The sequence below is a fragment of the Rhincodon typus genome, unplaced genomic scaffold (genome assembly GCF_021869965.1).
Source record: "Rhincodon typus isolate 14 unplaced genomic scaffold, sRhiTyp1.1 hic_rhity00000735, whole genome shotgun sequence".
NCBI lineage: Eukaryota > Metazoa > Chordata > Chondrichthyes > Orectolobiformes > Rhincodontidae > Rhincodon > Rhincodon typus.
Window position 1 is genome coordinate 19,688 of NW_025966373.1, and position 19,007 is coordinate 38,694.

Below are 19,007 nucleotides of genomic sequence, written 5' to 3' on the forward strand. Positions count from 1 at the left end.
GTACAATCTACTTGTATAGCATGCTATACAACACTTTTTCACTATCTCAGTACGTGTGATAACAATAAATCAAATTAAACTAAATCAAAAAGTAAAAGTATAAAATATGAAAGCAAGGAACATAGCAAGAACCTGATGATGAACAATGTTTTATTTTTAGTTGGAGTATTGCATTCAATTGCAGGCACCTATGTCAGAAGAAAGTAACTGCTTTGAAGTGGGTTCTTAAAAGATTTGCAGAATGTTTACAGAGGTTAAGAACTTAAAAGGCTAGATTATGGAAACTGGATTGTGCTCCTTAACGAAGAGTGTGTTAGAGGAAATTTGTTTAAAATCTTGAGATTTCTGGTTAAAGAAGCAAGAAACTTCCCATTCTTTAAAATGATGTGGAGGTGCCATTGTTGGACCGGGGTGGACAAGGTCAGAAGTCACATTACACTAGGTTACAGTCAAATAGGTTTATTTGAAATCACAAATTTTCAGAGTGCTGAGCCTTCACCTGATGAAGGAGCAGCGCACCAAAAGCTTGTGATTTCAAAGGGAGAGTCGATAGCCTGGTAGTATTATCGCTGGACTGTTAATCCAGAGACCCGGGTAATGTTCTGGGGACCGGGTTCGAATCCCACCATAGCACATGGTGGAATTTGAATTCAGTGAATATCTGGAATTAAGAATCTAGTGATGACCATGAATCCATTGCCGATTGTCAGGAAAAACCCATCTGGTTCACTGAAGCCCTTGAGGGAAGGAAACTGCCATCCTTACCTGGTCTGGCCTGCGTGTGACTCCAGAACCACAGCAATGTGGTTGACTCTTAAATGCCCTCTGGGCAATTAAGGATGGGCAATAAATGCTTGCCTACCCAGTGATGCCCTCATCCTGTGAATGAATAAAAAAAAAACCTGTTGGACTATAACCTGGTGATATGTGACTTTTGACATTCTTCAAAAGTTGAGAACCAGAAGACACTGATTTTAAAATGATTGGCAAAAGAACCAGAGGTGACAAGAGAATTTTTTTAAGCAGTAAATTGTTAGCTTGCTGGTTGAGATTGTGGTTGAGGCAGATTCAATTGTGGCTTTCAAAAGAAAATTGGATAATTACCTTTGGAGAAGATTTGCAGGGAAATGGAGCGAGTTGAGTTGCTTTAGCAGGTGACCAATGAGGACACACCAATCAAAATGGCCACCTTCTTTGCTTTAACCACTTTGATTCTGGCCTAGCTTTGAGTACAGATGTAAGAACTTTGTCATAGATAACTGTTTGGTCCAATCCCTAAAGACAAGGTTTTAAAGTGTGATTTCTAGCCTGTTACAGCCTAACAGCAAGATCAGCAAAATTAAAAGCATAGACTGTTATCCCAGAATTTTTGCACTGCAATATCTCTGGAGAATCTTATTTCAATTTTACTGTATTTATTAGTCACTCTTGTAATTGCTGAATGTCCATAATTTGTAACAGCTTTCCATTGGGCTGCTGGGGACTGATTTGAAATTCAAGTAGGTCTATTGATGTGTCCACTCATTATTTGATATCCAGCTTAAACCCCTGTTGCATACTGCCCTAGCTATATTTTAATGTTTAGAGCAGGCACTTCAGCCCACCATGCCTGTGCTAACCATGTTACCATTCTTACCTAATCCCATCTGCCTGCACATAGTCCGTATTCCTCTGTTCCCTACCTGTTCATGTGCCTGTTCAAATGTCTCTTACAGTGCTATTGTATCTGCTACCATCTCCCCTAGCAGCATGTTCCAGAAACCTACCACCCTTTGCGTAAGTAAAACTTGCTCCTCTCACTTTAAACGTTTCCCTTCCTAATATTTGACATTTCTATCCTGGGGTAAAAGACTTCAATTACCCACCCTATCCAGGCTCTCATAAGTTTATGTACTTCTATCAAGTCTCTCTTTAGCCTCCAATACTCTAGTAAAAATGATCCAAGTCTATCCAACCTGTATTATATCTAATATAATACAATCCAGGCAACATCCTAGTAAACCTCTTTTGCACCCTGACCAAAGCCTCCATATCCTCCCTACAGTGTGATCACCAGAATTTCTCGCAATAAATACTTCTACCACTTGTCCAGCATTTGCTAGAGCAGAATCACAATTCTGGAAAATCTTCTAACATCTTTCTTTTTTTTTAAATAGGATCAGAAAGAGCAGCTACAGAGCCAAGTCTTCCCCCCTGTACAGTAAGTATTTTAAATATTTTAAGAGGACTTGGATATAAAAGCAGGGATGTACTACTGAGGCTTTATAAGGCTCTGGTCAGGCCACATTTGAAGTATTGTGTGCAGTTTTGGGCCCCATATCTCAGGAAGGATGTACTGGCCCTGGAGCGGGTTCAGAGAAGGTTCACGAGAATGGTCCCAGGAATGGAAAGCTTAACGTATGAAGAACGTTTGAGGACTCTGGGATTATAATCATTGGAGTTTAGATGGATGAGGGGGGATCTAATTGAAACTTTCAGAATACTGAATGGCCTGGATAAAATGGATGTTGGGAAGATGCTTCCATTGGTAGGAGAGTCTAGGACCTGAGGGCACAACCTTAGAATAAAGGGAAGACCTTTTAAAATGGAGGTAAGGAGAAACTTCTTCAGCCAGAGAGTGGTGAATCTATGGAATTCACTGCCACAGAAGGCTGTGGAGGCGAGGTCGTTGAGTACATTTAATACTGAGATAGGTAGGTTCTTGATTACCAAGGAGATCAAGGATTATGGGGAGAAAGCAGGAGAATGGGGTTGAGGAACTTATCAGCCATAATTGAATTTCGGAGCAGAAATTAGGCCCATGTCTTATGGGTCTTATGTCTTAAGTATCTGTGCAGTAAGCCTCTGAAACCAAGAGAATTCTGAAAAAATGCTGCCCAATTGCAGGTGAATGAATCTAATTTTTTTAGTGCTATCCTGTGTAGGTTTTGACACCAGCTGATCATCTGGTGGAGGAAGTTGTTTCTTTTCTGAATATTTAGGACCAATTTGTTTACTCTCTCTGAAAATTGTTGAAAGTATCTTGGTATTGTGTAAAACAAAGTTGAAGCTTCTGCCTTGTTGTGGTTGGGTAACATTATTCCCATGCTCTTGTCAACAGCACCTGTAGTGAGGCGAGTATTAATTGTGATTTTGACTGACTGCTGCTGATCAAACTTGAATACATTTATCTGAGACTACCAGGGTTACTGGGGACTGATCAGAATTCAAATTGGATTATAGATGCGCACTGTCTTTGGATATCCAGAAGTTGAGATGTCTGGACTTTACAGGCAACAAATCAGCTGTCTCAGAACTGTGATACTAATGCAGAAGCATTGAGGAATCATAGACTCATAGAATTCCTACAGTGCAGATAGAGGCCATTAGGCCCTTCAAGAATGTACCAACTCTCTGAAGAACATCCCATCCTATTCCTGTGATCCTGTGTTTACCATGGCCAATCCACCTAACCTGCACATCTTTGGACTGTGGGAGGAAACCAGAGCACCCATAAGAAGCCCCCACAGGCAGTGGGAGAACGTGCAGACTCCACACAGACAGCTGCCCAAGGCTGGAATTCAACTCGGGCCTCTGATGCTGTGAGACAGCAGTGCTAACCACTGTGCCATCCGTGGTGAAAGGCAGATTTTTTTTTTTTAACAAGTTTCACACCTTGCGTACCAATAGTCCTATCTGGCTGTGTTGTGAGATGTTCATAGAATCCCTACAGTGTGGAAACAGGCCCTTCGACCCAACAAGTCCACACCGACCCTCAGAACATACCACCCAGACCCATTCCCCTATAACCCACCTAATCTACACATCCCTGAACACTACGGGCAATTTAGCATGGCCAATCCACCTAGCCTGCACATCTTTGGACTGTGGGAGGAAACCTACGCAGACAAGGAGTGAATGTGCAAACTCCACACAGTCACCCGAGGGTGGAATGGAATCCAGGTTCCTGGCACTGTGAGGCAGCAGTGCTAACTTAACCACTGAGCCACGTGCCGCCGTGTGACATAACTTTCTCTGCCAGTTTCTTCAAGTGAGCAGGCAACTGTGTGACTTGAACCAGCACCCACTACTGCCTTTGTGCTGGACTTGGTCACATTTGTCTGTTCCACTGTACCTCTTTACACAGCTTGAAGAACTTTATTAATAAATCACAGGACAGAGGCTTACTTTATACAAGGATACCAACGCAGAAAGAAGCAAACTGCAAATGATATTCTTGATAGCCTCTCAAATTGCTTTCAGTTACAGTCCTATAACCAGAATTTCAGTTTGATGCAGAGAGCAATTCCTTCTGGAGTTTAGTTCAGCACAATTGTGTACTGTGACTGAAAATGGCAGGCAGTTGTGACCTTGGCTTCCAGTCACTGTACCACAATATTTACACAAATGTTCTGGAGATATGGGTTTGAATCCTACATGGCACATGGTAGTATTTGAATACCAGAGAAACATCTTGAGTACAATGGTGACTACAGTTGCCTGTCATAAAAACCCATCTCTCGTTTAGGGGAGCATATCTGCAGTCTGTACCTGGTCTGTTTGGAACTCGTATTAATATGGTTGACTCTTAGCTGCCCTCTGAGGTAGTCTAGCAAGCCACTACATGCAAGGTCAGTTATGGATGGGCTGACTCATTCAGTAATGCCCGCACCTTAAGAATTCAATAAATATTTGAAGAATCTGAAACATCATCTTAAAATGCAATATGCATTAAAACATGTATGGAGTCTAAAATCATGTTTAAAAGGTTAGATTTTACTTTTTAACTAGTGTCTTTAAACATTGCAGTTTGACCAGATTTATCTCGGGTTTGCAATCAGTCATTTGGTCCTACATGCCTTTAGTATTGCTGAAAAGAGACATTTGTTGAGGCTGTTCATTTTGCACTCATCAGGACAGTTGGTAAGAAATACCAATTGGGGAAACCAGCATTTATACTGTATAAGATGAGAGTCCTGCATGACTGGCAAGTAGACTGTAATTGCTGAAGGCATTGCCATGACAAATGCTGTTCCCCACCCATTAATGCTGATTGGCAGTTAACCGCTAGGCTTTGTTCAAATTTTCAACCAGGCAGGTTGACTCTGGTCAGGGCATTTTGTGTGCATGTTCCTTCTGCCTGCAAGAAAGGTGATGTCAGCCAACATCTCCAAAAGGAGCAGTCTAGGTGAAGAACAAAAACAAAAGTTGCTGGTAAAGCTCAGCAGATCTGGCAACATCTGTGAAGAGAAAATCAAAGTTAACGTTTCGGGTCTGATGACCCTTCCTCAGAACTAGTCCAGGTGAAGACCCAGTGTCAGGCAGTCAGCATCACTGAAGAGTGGGTGAGATGAGGCCTCTTTATAGAGAAGCCAGTGGTCCAGTGCCAACCTGAGTGGAACTGGGGATGTAAACACAATTAAGATTGTTCTAGTCTATACTTCAGTAGGAGTATTGTTAAAATAAAAATGAAGAGGATTATTCAATTACATGAAAATATGTCTGGAGAGTTCAGGCCTATGATTTGGGAAATCCTGATTGGGAAATCCTTGACGCTCCTGGCTGGAGCCACCGACTGGAATAGCTTGTGCCCTGGCTTTTGGAGTGTATGTGGCAGCTTGAGAGATGGATGGATAGCACATTTCAGAATGTGGGTATCATACAGCTTAAGGAAGTGACTCCAGTGAGGGGATGGGTGATTGCCAGATAGCAGAAGAGAATCAGGTAGATGGGGAAGGAATCCCCCAGGGCATCTTGTTTACAAAACGCTTTTCAGCCGACAAAAATGGTGTGTGGCTTTTCTTGTATGAAGGTCAGCCCGAGGAAAGGCTTTGGTACTGATCCAACTGCTCTGTGGGTGTGGGGCAAGAAGATGTGTGGAAAAGCAATGGTGGTAGGGGGTCAGTTAATGAGGGGAATAGACAAGCTTTTGCAGCTGAAGATGTGACTCCAGGATGGTGTGCTACCTAGTCTCGGGCAGATCTCTGGCACTGAGCCTGACCCTGTGGCAAAGAAGGGAAGGGGGGAGAGTAGGAGAGCAATTGTAGTGGGGGATTCGATAATAAGAGGCACAGACAAGCGGTTCTGTGGACGTGAACGAGATAAAAGGATGGTATGTTGCCTCCCGGGTGCCAGGGTCCGCGATGTCTCGGATCGTGTCTTCCAAGATCCTTAAGGGGGATGGTGAGCAACCAGCAGTCATGGTACACATCGATACCAATGACATAGGTAGAAAAAGGACTGAGAATGTACAGGGAGTTAGGTTGGAAGCTGAAGTCCAGGACAAACAGGGTAGTTATCTCTGGATTACTACCAGTGCCACGTGATAATGAGATAAGAAATAGGGAGAGAGTGCAGCTAAACACGTGGCTACAGGGCTGGTGTAGGAGGGAGGGCTTCCATTATGTGGATAATTGGAGCACCTTCTGGGGAAGTTGGGACCTGTATAGTAAGGATGGGTTGCACCTGAACCGGAAGGGCACAAATATCCTGGGAGGGAGGTTTGCCAGAGCAGTACGGGATGGTTTAAACTAGTTTGGCAGGGGGTGGGGAACCGGATTTATAATTCAGAGGATGAGGTATTCAGCCTTCCAACAGACACAACAGGGAGTGAGGTGGTTTATAAAGAAATGCGGTCGATGGAGCTTAATTGCGGACACCGAGATGATTTGAGGTGTGTATACTTCAATGCTAGAAGTATCAGAAATAAGGCAGATGAACTTAGAGCATGGGTCGGTGCTTGGAACTACAATGTTGTGGCCATTACAGAAGCTTGGGTAACTCCAGGAGAGGAATGGATGTTGGAAGTTCTGGGATTTAGATGCTTTAAAAGAAATAGGGAGGGTGGAAAAAGAGGTGAGGGAGTGGCATTGCTAGTCAGGGCGAGTATAGCAGCTACTGAAAGGCAGTTTGAGAATGATATGTCTACAGAGTCAGTCTGGGTTGAGGTCAGGAACAAGAAAGGAGCAGTCACTTTGTTGGGGGTTTTTTACAGACCCCCTAATAGTTGCAGAAAAGTAGAGGAGCGGGTTGGGAGGCAGGTACTGGAAAGGTGCAGAAGTCACAGGGTTGTAGTCATGGGTGACTTCAACTTTCCAAATATTGATTGGAAACATTTTAGTTGTAATAGTTTAGATGGAGCAGATTTTGTCCAGTGGGTTCAGGAAGGATTCCTGACACAGTATGTAGATAGACCAACATGAGGAGAGGCCACTTTGGATTTGGTGCTTGGCAACCAACCGGGCCAAGTGTTAGACCTGTTGGCGTTCATGCCCACAGTTCCCTGAAAGCTGCCACCTAGGTGGATAGAGTTGTTAAGAAGGCGTATGGTGTGTTAGCTTTCATTACTAGAGGGATTCAGTTCAAGAGCCGTGAAGTTATGCTCCAGCTATACAAAAGCCTGGTTCGGCCACATCTGGAGTATTGTGTCCAGTTCTGGTCACCTCATTACAGGAAAGATGTGGAAGCGTTGGAAAAGGTGCAGAGGAGATTTACCAGGATGTTGCCTGGAATGGAGAGAAGGTCTTACGAGGAAAGATTGAGAGAGCTAGGGCTTTTCTCTTTAGAACTACGAAGGATGAGAGGTGACTTGATAGATGTGTACAAAATGATCAGAGGTATAGATAGGGTAGACAGCCAGAGACTTTTTCCTAGGGTGGAGGTTGCTTTTACGAGGGCACATAGTTTTTAAAGTGAGTGGAGGTAGATATCGGGGAGACGTCAGACGTGCGTTCTTTACTCAGAGAGTGGTACGGGCGTGGAATGCATTGCCAGAGAGGGTAGTGGAGTTGGCCTCATTAGGGGCATTTAAGCGGCTATTAGATAGGCATATGGATGATACTATAAGGTAGTGGTGGAAGTGCGATAGGCCTTACGTTTCGGGTAAAAGTTCGGTACAACATCGTGGGCTGAAGGGCCTGTACTGTGCTGTACTTTTCTGTGTTCTATATTCTTGTGAGTGCTAGGGTCAGAAATAACACAAAATAGCCGCAGGACATTCTGAAAGGGGAGAATGAATAGCCAGAAGCCATGGTCTATGTTGGAACAAACACATAGGGGAAAAGAGAAATGCAGTCTTGCAAACAGACTTTAGGGAGTTAGGTGGAAAGTTGAAAAGGAGGACTTGAAAGATAGTAATCTCCAGATTACTCCCGGTCTTACACAGTAATGAATATAAGAATAGGCAATCAAACAAATGAATGTGTTCTTGGAGAGGTGGTACAGGAGGAACGGCTTTAGGTTCCAGAGGTATTGGGACCGTTTCTGATGTATGTTAAGAGATGCTGCAGTGCTGTCAAGTCTGTTAATGGAGAACTTTCAATGTATATCTGACAGTGCAAAATCTAGATTTTTTTTTTCCTTTTCTGTCTTGGCTCACCCTGAAGGTCATAGTGGCCGTATTACAAATGTCCAGTGTTGGACAGCATCTGGAAAGCGTTAACTTGGATGGATCTCCTTTGGGAGCTGATTAGATGTTTGTTGGCAACCATTGTGGTTGTATTTCACATTCTGTCTTCTTTTGACCCATTCAGGAAGGAAATAAGTGCTCCAGTGACCAGTGGTAGTGCTCAGTGTGCTTCAGAAACGAACCCTCCTTCAGTTGATGCAAGTAAGTTATAGCTGTACAAAACCTAAAGGATTTTTTAAATGCTGAAATGTGATAGGTTTTTGGGAAGGTGGTTTAATGATTCAAAAGTTGTTGTCAAATTCACGTTAAGTTGACGCTTGTAAAAGTCCTCTTTGAGACTATATTTGCAATTTGGAAGATCAAATTGATTCTGCCAGACAGTAATTCCCATGATTTAGCACCAACTCACTCTGCATCCAATGTTAAACCTATAAGACTGGCAGAAATGTGAAATGAAACTTGCCATTGCATTGCATTCTTGGAGTAAAATGTTGAGCACTCCTGGTTTAAATGCATAGTGGTGCATCTATGGATGCCAAACAAAGCAAATGAATAACCAGTTAATTGAAGAAAACTAACAGGAATAGGAGAAGTGAGGAGTCTTGCTGTGAATGTCCACAGGTTCCTGAAGATAGCAGCGTAGGTTGACAGGGTGGTTAAGAAGCACATGAATCTTTTCCATTATTAGCAGAGAAATGAATGTGAGTGTAGGGAAGTTATGCTGGAGCTGTATGAACCATTAGTTTGGCCACAACTTGAGAACTTTGTGTGGTTTTGGTCACCTCATTATCAAAAGGAAATATTTGCACTGGAGATGCTACAAAAGAAATTTATGAAGATGTTGCCAGGACTGGAAAAACATAGCCAAGAGGAAAGATTGGACAAGTTGGTGGTGTTCTCCTTGTAAGAGAGGAGGCTGAGGGAGATTTGATTGAAGTGTATGCAAATGAGGGTCTTGTGTAGAGTGAATGGGAAGGATCTATTATGAAATGGTATTATAGCTGGACTATTCATCCTGAGACCCTACCTGCCTACCCTGATACTTTTCACCACCTTGCTTAACAAGAATCTATACATCTTAAAAATATTCATGTGCTCAGCTTACCACTTATTAAGAGGAGAGTTCCAAAGATTAATGATCTTGTGCGAGAAAAGTATTTGCCTCATCACTGATTTAAATATTTAAATAGTAACTCCTAGTCCCTGATTTTCCAATAAAAGGGTCCTCAGATCTGTCAAGACTCTCAGGATCTTGTATGTATCAATCAAGTCACTTCTTAATCATCTGAACTCGCAGTGGATGCGAGCCTATCGTGAGCAACCATTCCTCCTAAAACAACCTACCCAGTCCAAATATTGGTCCAGTAAACCTTCTCTAAATTGCTTCTGATGTATTTATAAACTTCCATAATAAAGAGACTAATATTCTGCATAATATTTCAGTTGTGGTCTCACAGATGACTTGTATATAACTAAAGCATAACCTCTGTATTTTTAGAGATAGCATTCTATTAGCTTTCATAATTAATTACTGTATGTGCATACTAATCTTACAATATTCATGCACAAAGACACCTAGACCTTGAATGTAGACACTTCAGCGACGCAAGATCAAACACAGTTGCGCACACAATAATACCTTGTTCTATCGAAAGGCCCAGTGCCTTTTTGCCACATCGTGAGCTTCAGCTGGTTATTCCAAGATCGTTGCTGTAAGTTAGGACTGTGCTGGAGAGTGACAGAATATCTCTTTAGAAATCTGCACTCTTGGCACCTTTATATGGTTTGATTATTTTCAGTCTTTTCACCACATTTATCTGTTTCAGAGACTGCAGAAAGTGAAGATACTGCATTGGAGAAGGGAGAATCTGAGGTAAGTGTCACTCACATGTTATGAGCTGCTAAGTAGGAAAATACTGTACCTCTGTACTTTGCCTTTTTAATATAGAATGGACTATATCATCTTGAGGTCTATGCTTAAAAGCAGTTACATGCCAGTTATTTACCACATCACAGTGCTGTGATTTTTTTACAATGAGTAACATGAAGGGTAAGCACCAAGTCTACCTCAGAATGTAGTTTACTGCATCTAGCCATGTGACTTTCTCTCAATTTATTGTCTTAACCTTAAAAAGTTTTTGTTCGGTCTGCATCCAAATATAGAGGATCATTTGGACATGATAATTATTAAAAGGTCATATGGCTTTCTTTACTGCAACCTAGTTGATTTTCCAGGATTCATTGTATGTAGGCTGTATCGCTGTATCTAGAATAAAATCTAAATATGGGGGAAGGAGGAATTTGTTCATCTGCTTTTTAGAGATTTAAGTCACCTTCTCGCATGCCATTCTTTTAGGAATGCCTTCAGTTGTCCTTTCAATCATTGACATTGCTTCGATGAATTTCCCTATCCGATACCATATGGAAGGATCATCACCACAAAGAATGTGCATCACTGCCATCTTAGAGAAATAAATATAGACTTGCTAGCATCACACATCTTAAAAACCAATAAAAAAATCCATTCTTTGTTGTTATACATGGTCCCTCTTCTGAGTTTTTTAACACGTTATTGCCTAAAATGTACAGCATTTGCCTGGATTAATTCTGCATCTAATTATGTAACAATTCTCCACATCATAACTTGCATTCATGTAGTGGTTTAATGTGATTAAAGACCAAAGTATTTCACAGGAGTGTTATTAGAGAAAATATGAAACTGAGCCATGTATGGAGATAAAAGAACAGTGGCTTGGTCAAATAGTGTATTAGAGGAGGAGAGAGATTTAGAAGGGAATTCCAGGGATAAGACCAGGACTAACGAAGGTACGGCCGCAATTCAAAGACAAAAGAAATCTGAAACACAGTGTTAGATTTGCAGGTGTGACGATGCATCTGAAGGTGGTATAACTAGAGGAAGTGATAGATGGAAGAAGCAATGTTTAGAATTAGGTTTATTGTCACGTGTACTCAAGTACAGGAGTAAAGTGAAAAGTTTACAATATTCCCCCTCACAGTGCCATCTTAAGCGCAAAGTACCTGGGTACAAATCTTAGATTCAAAATAGAGAAATAAAGAAAAAAAGTTGCATTGCCTTAGTGATTCATAGTATAAGCTAGAAAATAAGAAATAAAATTAAAAAGATAAACATTACAGTCAGATAAACAGATTACAGATAAACATTACAGCTCAGCTGTAATGCAGATCAGGGGGCTACCACACATGGTCTGACTGGGCTCGCAAGCTGCTGACCACCCACTCCGCCCTCCGCCTGCTGTTCTCCATGCTTCCATGGAGTGCTTTGAAGTTGAGAAAATTGAAGGCTTGTGAATGTGTTTTGACAAATAAGTTGTTGTCCAGCACTTTAACTACGTGCAGTGGTGGTAAAAAGTCCAGGAAGAGAAATATTGTGAAAGAAAATAAATTTGAGGGTTTTTTTTTAGGAAAAGGCAAGTGAAGAATTTGAGATACATCCAAGTGGCTGTTCCCTTGGCAGCCTTAACAATATCTGAAAAGGCATGATTGCCATTTGAATTACCTTTGGATATGTGCATTAATCAATGCATTACATATACAGTATTCTATTTTTAAGCTATATTCTGTATAGTATTAAGAAAAATATCTGTTCACTTAAGTGTGATAGTAAAGATTTTCCCACCCCAAATCATGCACTTGATATTGGCTGGTTAGTTTGAGCATTTTCTTGTCTTTTTAGAATGTTGGCTTGAATGTAAACGGTCGAGTTATTCGAATTAACAATCTTCCAGCTAGAGGTTATAAAGAGGATGACCTGAAAAGGCTGGCAAAGCCCTTTGGACAAGTATTGAATGTGGTTATCACATTTTCTAGAAATCAGGTGGGTTTTGCACTCTGCTTGATAAATGCATTGCTATCAGTATTCATAACTTTATAACTTGAGGTGGCTTTTGTTTTTTGTTGTGATTCAAATTCATTCTAGTCTTGCTCAATACTGCCCAATGAGCTTATTTCTCTTTCTGTTCCTCCTTTCTTTACCCTCGTCTTGATAAGTGTAACTTTCACTGAATCCCCTAATTCCCTGGGGAATACTGTTGACCAGAAATTGAATTGGACTGGCCACATAAATACTGTGGCTGCAAGAGCAGGTCAGACACTAGGAGGCCTGCAGCAAAAACTCACCTGGCTCCCCAGTTCCTATCCATCAGGAATAAATCAGGAGTATGATAGTGTTATTTCTCTGTTACATTCTACTATTAATTTCTCCATCCTTATTAAAGCATTTTATTATAATTTTAAGGCATACCTGGAAATGGCCTGTGCAAAAGCAGCAGCGAAAATGGTGGAATTTTACAGCCTTTCCACAATCAAGCTAAAAGGAAATGCAATTAGTATGCAAGTACTACATCAGTACGTGGATCTGAGTGATATGGTAAGAGGAACTCAAAATAAGGTATTTGAGCCAGTGGGTCTCTAAACTGCTAGCTGTTTTATCACATAGGCTTGGGTATTTACAGCACAGAATGATGTCATTCAGCCTATTGTGTCTATGCTGGTCACTAAAGATCTGACCACATCAATCCCATGTTCCAGTTCTTGCCATATTGCCCTAGAGGCTGTGGCAGTGCAAGTGAATACCTAAATACTGTTTGAATGTTATGAGAGTTTCTGACTCTGACTTGGCCATTCTTTTAGGCAGTGAGTCCCAAACTCCCACTGCCTGCTGGGTGAAAAAATTTCTCCTGATCTCAATTCTTAGCCTCATGCCTCGTAACTTTAATCTCTCCCATGTGTGGTTTGAAGGCTATTGAAATTTGTGGACTCTGAGCTCTTTATTAATATTCCAAGTGGACAATGTAATTGCTGCTATCATTGAAATATTCATGAAGCTCAATATTGAAATTATTGGCAAGACTTTTAATAATTTAAACTTTTGGGGATGGGATGTTGATCACAGAAGCAATGTGAAACTAAATAAGGAGTTGAGAGTAAATGTTACTTGAGCTGAGAAGATGTTGAATGGAGTCTCCTGGGCCAGTGCTGAGATCTCAATGTCCAAGTCAATCTAAACTAGTCGGCTTTATAGATTGAGTGCCTCGAATAGCAGAGAAAGATGCAATTAAAAGATTTACTGAAGGATTTGCTCAAGGAAAGCCAGTGCTTTTGTCACTGGATTAGTAATCCAGAGAGACATACTATTGCTGCATGGAGATGGTAAAATTTGGAATTGATTAATAAATCTGGATTTAAAAGCTAGTCTAATGGTGACCTTGAAACCATTGTTGGTTGACATAAAAACGCACCTGGTTCATTAATGTCCCTTAGGGAAAGAAAATCTGCCTTCCCAACCTGGTCTGACATCTATGTAACTGGAGGCCCATAACAATGTGGTTAACTCTTAAATATCCTCATAAATAGAAGGCACTCAGTTGTACCTAACTGTTGAAATGTTTGATAAAAGGAAATAAACTAATTCGCCATCCTCCATCAACCAGGGCACTGCCTTGTTGACTCTGCAAAGTTGTCCTTAATTGCACCTTGAGGACCTATGCCAAAATTGGGTGAGGTGTTGAACACACCAATCCAGTAAGTCTGATATGGTCATTTTCATAGAATTGTGCCTTGCAGCCATAAGTACCAAGAAGGTGATCTATATCAACCTCTTGCTGAAGCTTTCAACATCACACATGCCAGTCTTCAGCCAATTTGATTCACTCCAAGTAGTATCAAAAAATGGCTAAAAGCACTGAATGCTGCAAAGTTTACGGTCCTGACAACATTCCAGGAATGGAACTGTTTAGGTGTGCTTCGGAACTAACTGTGCCCTTAACCAAACTGTTCCAGTACTGCTACTACAATGTTATCAATGTAACAATGTGGAAAATTGCCCAGATTATGCCCTGTCATATAAAGGCAGGACAAATCAAACCTGACCGGTCTATATTTGAACATCAGTGAAGTGATAAGTCATTGAAAGTGCTGTCAGGCAGCACTTGCAATTACCTGTTGACTGACATGTAGTACTAAGTCTGCAAGGCCCACTTAGCTAGCACCTTATCTCATGGCGAGAAAAACTGATCTTAAGATAAAATGCAAGTGACTCCCATTGACATCAAAACATCATTTCACTGTGTGTGGCATCAGGGAGTTCTAGCAAAACTGGAGTAAGTATGAACTGGGGAGAAAAGTTTCCACTGGCTGGAATCATACTTAGAAATGAAAATGGTTGTGGCTGTTGGAAATTGATCATCTCACCTCTAGGACCTCAGGCAAAAGTTCTTCAGCGTAGTATCTTAAGCCCAGGCATCTTCATTTGATTGATCAATGACCTTCCCTCCATCAGAGGTCAGAGCTGGGGCTGTTGGCTGATGATTAAATAACATTCAGCGCCATTCACTCCTCTGATACTGAGGCATTCCATGTCCAAGTATTGCCATGGTAAGACCTGGACGGTGTTCAGCGTTGGGCTATTTGGGCAACTAATACGCATGCCATACAACTGCCAGGCAGTGACCATATCCAACAAGAGACAAATCAACCAGAGTTCCCTGACATTCATTTACATTACTGTCATTGAATGCCCAACTATCAACATCTTGAGACTTACCACCAACTAAAAACTGAACTGGACCAGACCTATAAACACGGTGGTTACAAGCGCGTGGCAGTTCACAGGCTAGGAATCCTGGGACGAGTAACTCAACTCCTGACACCCAAAAGCTTGTCCACTATCTACAAGGCATCAGTCAGGAGTGTGGTGGAATAGCGTCCACTTGCCTGAATGAGAGCAGCTGTAACAACATGCCAACCACAACTCTATCCTCAACAAAGCAGCTTGCTTGATTGGCACTCTGTCTGATGCTTTTAACATAGGACATATAGCACAGTACAGGCCCTTCGGCCCACGATGTTTTGCCGACCTACTGTTTTACTCTACGATCAAACTAACCTGCATACCCTTCATTTTGCTATCATCCATGTGCCTATCCAAGAGTCACTTAAATGTCCCTAATATATTTGACTGCACTACCACAGCTGGCAGTGCATTCGATGCACCCACTACACGCTTTGTAAAGAACCTACCTCTTGACATCTCCCCTATACCTTCTTCCAATCACCTTAAAATTATGCCCCCTCGTGATAGCCATTTCTGCCCTGGAAAAAAAATCTCTGGCTATCCACTCTATGCCTCATCATCTTGTACACCTCTATCAAGTCACCTCTCATGCTGCTTCGCTCCAATGAGAAAAGCCCTAGCTCCCTCAACCTTTCCACATAAGACCTGCCCTCCAGTCCAGACAGGATCCTGGTAAATCTCCTCTGCACCCTCTCTAAAGCTTTCACATCCTTCCTATAATGAGGCGACGAGAACTGAACACAGTATTCCAAGTGTAGTCTAACCAGGGTTTTTTAGAGCTGCAGCATAACCTTGCGGCTCTTAAACTCAATCCCCGTGCCAATGAAAGCCCACACACTATACACCTCCTTAACAACCCTATAAACTTGGGTAGCAACTTTGAGGGATCTATGAACGTGGACCCCAAGTTCCTCCACACTGCCAAGAATCCTGCCATTATCCCTGTATTCTGCATTCAAATTTGACCTTCCAAAATGAGTCACTTCACACTTTTCTGGGTTGAATTCCATCTGCCACTTCCTTGCCTAGCTCTGCATCCCATCAATGTCCCATTGCAACCTACAACAGCCTTCCACACTATCCACAAGTCCGTCAACCTTTGTGTCATTGACAAACTTACTAACCCACCCTTCCTCTTCCTATTCCAAGACATTATAAAGATCACAAAGAGCAGAGGTCCCAGAACAGATCCCTGCAGAACACCACTGGTCACTGAGCTCCAGGCTGAATACTTTCCATCTGCTACTACCTGTGTCTTCTGTTGGACAGCCACCTCTATCCAAACAACCAAATTTCCCTGAATCCCATGCCTCCTTACTTTCTGAATGAGCCTACCTTGGGGAACCTTGTCAAATGCCTTGCTACAATCCATATGCTCTACAATCCATATGCACCACATCCACTGCTCCACTTTCATCAATGTGTTTTGTCACATCCTCAAAGAATTCAATAAGGCTTGTGAGGCATCACCTGCCCCTCTCAAAGCCATGCTGACTATCTCTAATCAAACTGTGTTTTTCCAAATAATCATAAATACTATCTGTCCGAGTGCTCTCCAATAATTTGCTCACCACAGAAGTAAGACTGATTAGTCTGTAATTTCAAGGTTTATCCCTATTCCCTTTCTTGAACAAGGGAATAACATTTGCCACCCTCCAATCATCTGGTACTATTCCAGTGGAGAGTGAGGATGCAAAGATCATCGCCAAAGGGGCAGCAATCTCTTCCCTTGCTTCTAGTAGCAACCTTGGATATATCCTGTCTGGCCCAGGGGACTTATCTATCTTCATGTTTTTCAAAATTTCCGGAACATCCTCCGTCCTAACATCAACCTGTTCGAGCATATATGCCTGTTTGACACTGTCCTCACAAACTACAAGGTCCCTCTTGCTGGTGAATACTGAAGCAAAGTATTCATTAAGGACCTTCTCTACCTCCTCCGACTCCAGGCACAAGTTCCCTCCACTATCCCTGATCAGCCCTACTCTCACTCTGGCTATCCTCTTGTTCCTCACATAATCATAGAACGCCTTGGGGTTTTCCTTGATCCTACCCGCCAAGGTTTTTTCATACACCCTTCTAGCTCTCCTAAGTCCATTCTTCAGTTCCTTCCTAGCTACCTTGTAACCCTCTAGAGCCTTGTCCAATCCTTGCTTCCTCAAGCTTCCTTTTTCCTCTTGACTAAATGGTCCACATGTCTTGTCATTCAAGGTTCCTTCACCTTACCATCCCTTCCTGGCCGCAGTGGGACAAACCTATCCAGCATTCGCAGCAAGTGCTCCCTAAACAGCCTCCACATTTTTGTTGTGCATTTCCCTGAGAACATCTGATCCCAGTTTATGCTCCACAATTCCTGCCTAATAGCATTGTAAATCCCCCTCCCCCAATTAAATTCTTTCCCATGCAGTGTGCTCCTGTCCCTCTCCATGACTATAGTAAAGGTCAGGGAGTTGTGATCACTATTACCGAAATGCTCTCCCACTAGGAGATCTGACACCTGGCCTGGTTCGTTGCCCAGCACCAAATCCAATATGGCCTCCCCTCTAGTCAGCCTATCTATATATTGAGTCAGAAATCCTTCCTGGACATACCTGACAAAATCTGCTGCATCCAAACTATTTGCACTAAGGATGTTCCAGTTGATATTAGGGGAGTTGAATTCACCCATGACAGCAATCCTATTACTTCTGCACCTTTCCACAATCTGTCTCCCAGTCTGTTCCTCAGTGTCTCTGTTGCTATTGGGGGGTCTGTAGAAAGCTCCCAATTAAGTAACTACTCCTTTCCTGATTCTGACTTCCGCCTATACAGACTCAGTAGACAAACCCTCCTCGACGACCTCCCTTTCTACAGCTGCGTTACGATCCCTGATTAGCAATGCTATTCCCCCACCTCTTTTACCTCCCCCCGCTATTTCTTTTGAAACGTCTAAACACTGGAACATCCAACAACCATTCCTGCCCCTGTGTTATCCAAGTCTCCGTAATGGCCACAACCTCGTAGTTCCAGGTACTGATCCATGCTCTTAAGTTTGTCACCCATATTCCTGACACTTCTGGCGTTAAAATAGACAAGCTTCAACCCGTCGCACTGACTGTCACTTTGTCCTATCAACTGCTTATCCTTCCTCTCAGATTCTCTGCATGCTATATCGGCCTGTACACCAGCTGTCCCATCCTCTGATCCTTAGCTCCGGTTCCCATCCCCCTCCCAAACTGGTTTAAACCCTCCTGACGAGCCTAGCAAACCTCCCGCCCAGGATATTGGTGCCCCTCCAGTTCAGGTGCAACCCGTCCTTCTTGTACAGGTCCCACCTTCCCCAGAAGGTATTCCAATGATCCGCATATCTGAATCCCTCCCTCCTACACCATCTCTGTAGCCACGTGTTCAGCTGCACTCACTCTCTATTCTTGGCCTCACTAGCCTGTGGCACCCGTAGTAATCCTGAGATTACTCCTCTGCTCGGCCTGCCTTTTAGCTTCCAACCTAACTCCCTATATTCACTTTTCAGGTTCTCATCCCTTTTCCTAGTTATGTCATCAGGATTGATTTGTACTACGGCTTCTGGCTGCTCACTCTCCCCGTTAAGAATCTTATAGACTTGATCCGAGACATCCCTGACCTTGGCACCCGGGAGGCAACATACCATCCGGGAGTCTCGTTCGCGACCACAGAATCTCCTGTCTGTTCCCTTACCATTGAATCTCCAATCACTGTTGCTCTCCCATTCCCTTCTGAGCCACAGAGCCAGGCTCAGTGCCAGAAACCTGGCCGCTATGGCCTTCCCGTGCAGGCTTCACCCCCCATCTCCCAACATGAATCCAAAGCGGTATGCTTATTATTGATGGGAACGACCACAGGGGATCCCTGCACTGTCTGCCTTTTCTGTTTCCCTCTCCTGACAGCCACCCAGCTACCTTTATCCTGTAACTTAGATGTGACTACCTCCCTGTAAGTCCTCTGTATCACCTCCTCAGCCTCCTGAATGATCCAAAATCATCCAACTCC

At 42.6% G+C, this 19,007-nt stretch overlaps 1 protein-coding gene across 2 annotated transcripts in view; it reads left to right on the forward strand.

Moving 5' to 3' along the window:
* Window positions 1-19,007, forward strand: part of LOC109917881 (zinc finger protein 638) — a 46,930-nt gene that overhangs the window by 18,469 nt on the left and 9,454 nt on the right. For both annotated transcript variants that reach the window (XM_048621531.1, XM_048621532.1), the window contains exons 6-10: window positions 2,157-2,200; window positions 8,511-8,587; window positions 10,213-10,259; window positions 12,102-12,242; window positions 12,663-12,794. In XM_048621531.1, the coding sequence (XP_048477488.1) occupies window positions 2,157-2,200; window positions 8,511-8,587; window positions 10,213-10,259; window positions 12,102-12,242; window positions 12,663-12,794 (441 nt within the window). The remainder of the gene's footprint in view (window positions 1-2,156; window positions 2,201-8,510; window positions 8,588-10,212; window positions 10,260-12,101; window positions 12,243-12,662; window positions 12,795-19,007) is intronic.